Source organism: Aphanomyces invadans, assembly GCF_000520115.1.
Source record: "Aphanomyces invadans strain NJM9701 unplaced genomic scaffold supercont1.171, whole genome shotgun sequence".
Lineage (NCBI taxonomy): Eukaryota > Oomycota > Saprolegniomycetes > Saprolegniales > Verrucalvaceae > Aphanomyces > Aphanomyces invadans.
The window spans coordinates 19,788-21,833 of record NW_008580316.1 but is presented as its reverse complement, the minus strand read 5'-3'; the positions used below and the strand labels follow the sequence as shown (position 1 = coordinate 21,833).

General features: G+C 46.1%; 1 protein-coding gene across 1 annotated transcript; it reads left to right on the top strand.

The window, feature by feature from the left end:
* Positions 1 to 1,644: 1,644 nt before the first annotated feature.
* Positions 1,645 to 2,046, top strand: H310_15098 (hypothetical protein; the record flags this gene model as incomplete). Its single annotated transcript, XM_008883075.1, has 1 exon — positions 1,645 to 2,046. One exon carries the CDS (start codon positions 1,645 to 1,647, stop codon positions 2,044 to 2,046), a length of 402 nt encoding a protein of 133 aa, XP_008881297.1.

Here is a 2,046-nt window from a genome sequence, read left to right as displayed (position 1 = left end):
TCATTGAAGGCGACAATACGTGAGTTGCGGCTCTCGGAGAAAGCTGTCGGGTCTGCAGTTGAGAAATATCGTGGAACGAACCATGAAGGCTTGGAGTCCGTAAGTGTGGATACGGTGAAGAAGTTGTTCGAGAAGGTAATTCCAAACATTTTCCAGTTGTGACGTGGAATTGGAACACACAGATCATAGCTCTTTTGAAATCATCATTTTCGTTCGAGTTTGATTTTTAAGTTTGGCAAATATTCCTCAAACTCGAATCAGAAAAGAGCACTGGACGTAGTCGACCAATTTGAGTTTGAGACAGCCAGTCATGTCACATTTCACTGTATGACAGACAGCTTAGACGTAGTGTGCTCCAATACACTCGGCTCTCAAGAGTACATGCTGGGTTTGCTGTATGAATAGCCTGGTGCCTATTGAGGTCCAACCAATAAGTTTTTGGATGTGACGACGACATCTTTCTCCTCAAAGCCACCAACGACGCGAAACAGCGGGCCGCACCCGAGAGACCCTCATGAACGCGTGGGCAGACAGCGCAACGACAATATTGGGAAACGATAGAGCGCACAACCCATCGCTGTCGGCCATCTCGCTCAACAATGAGGGTTATTAGCATCATATCTTCCAACTGAGTCCGGCCAGGACATTTGACATTGTTTGTTTGCTGTTTGCAAAGTGACACTTTAAATTCATCGAACTTTTTGCGAACCAATTATTTTTTCCATAGTCTAGTAAGTTGCAAAACCTGTTGGATGGGAAAAAGTGAAAAGGCACTGACACATGTAATTTACAGCTTCAAAATTGAATGTTGATGTCCTAAGAAGAGAGTATGGCACACAACTGCCATGGTCCAATCTCACCAACCAATACACGTCAAGCTTCTTGATTCGTGCTGGATCCGATGAAATTCAGAGGCCCTGATCAATGCTACGGTCAAGAAGGGTCCGATATGGTACTTGCTATGCAAATGGGTTTCAATACGATATCAAACATTATACTTGTGGAGAACGCAATATTTGGATTACTTCAAAAAGGAGTATTCGAGTATTGTGTTTTTATTCAGGATGCATACATCAAAACTCTGATTCGCGCACTTATCTTGGAACGGAGGGAGTATTTGATGGTTTCAAGGAATTTTTAGGAGAGCTCATCAATTGTATGAGATCTGATGCTATCTAACAGTAAGTATATAGATTGATCTACAATGAAAAGAAATATATAATACGTTTTAACCAGGAAGTTTAGAACTGGTTTAGGAGCTTAGTTACGTTGAGACTTTGGCCTATTTTGAGTCAAGACCCCCCCCCGTTAACTACTTCCTCTGTTCCAGATTACTGGCGACATTTCTCATCTCAGTGACCCCCAAAATTCTTTTTAAGTCCAAAATCAATGTGCCATATCACGTTTGAAAGACAATCAAAAACGAGAGGGGTCGGCATTGACTGGACAAGACGGAAACGAAGTTTTCGCGCCCTAATTTGATTTCGCCATCGGCCTTGAAAAAAATAAAATGAAAACATTGGTTTTCATTCCAAAATTTCGAGTCTCGCGAGCCTCACTACCATGGATTTTCTGCGCGTCAGACGCGAGCTCTCGTATTAGACCAAAATCGAGGTCATCACCCGCCTCCTACGACTCGCCGAGATGGCCAAGCTAGCGAGCGGTGCCATCAAATCAACTGCAACCGAGACGCACCTGCACCGAACCACCGTGTCCAAACTCTGGAAAGCGTTCCGGCACAACGCCCGCATGCCGTCATCGAAGTGGGGTCGCGTCGGAACCAAGTTGTCCTACACCACCAAACATGTCACGGACCGCGTCAGCGGCGTCCTTGAAGACCAGCGATCCACGATTCGAGACATTTCTGTAGCAACCGGTCTCTCCATAGGCACAATCCACCGCAAGCTCCGCGACGGCACGATTGAGCGCCGATCATCCCGTCTCAAATCTTACCTGACCGATGACAACATGCGTGAGCGCATCGCATTTTGCAGCGCTTGCGGATACCGACGGCCTTGCCGGCGCCGGCGAAGCCGGTTTTCCTGA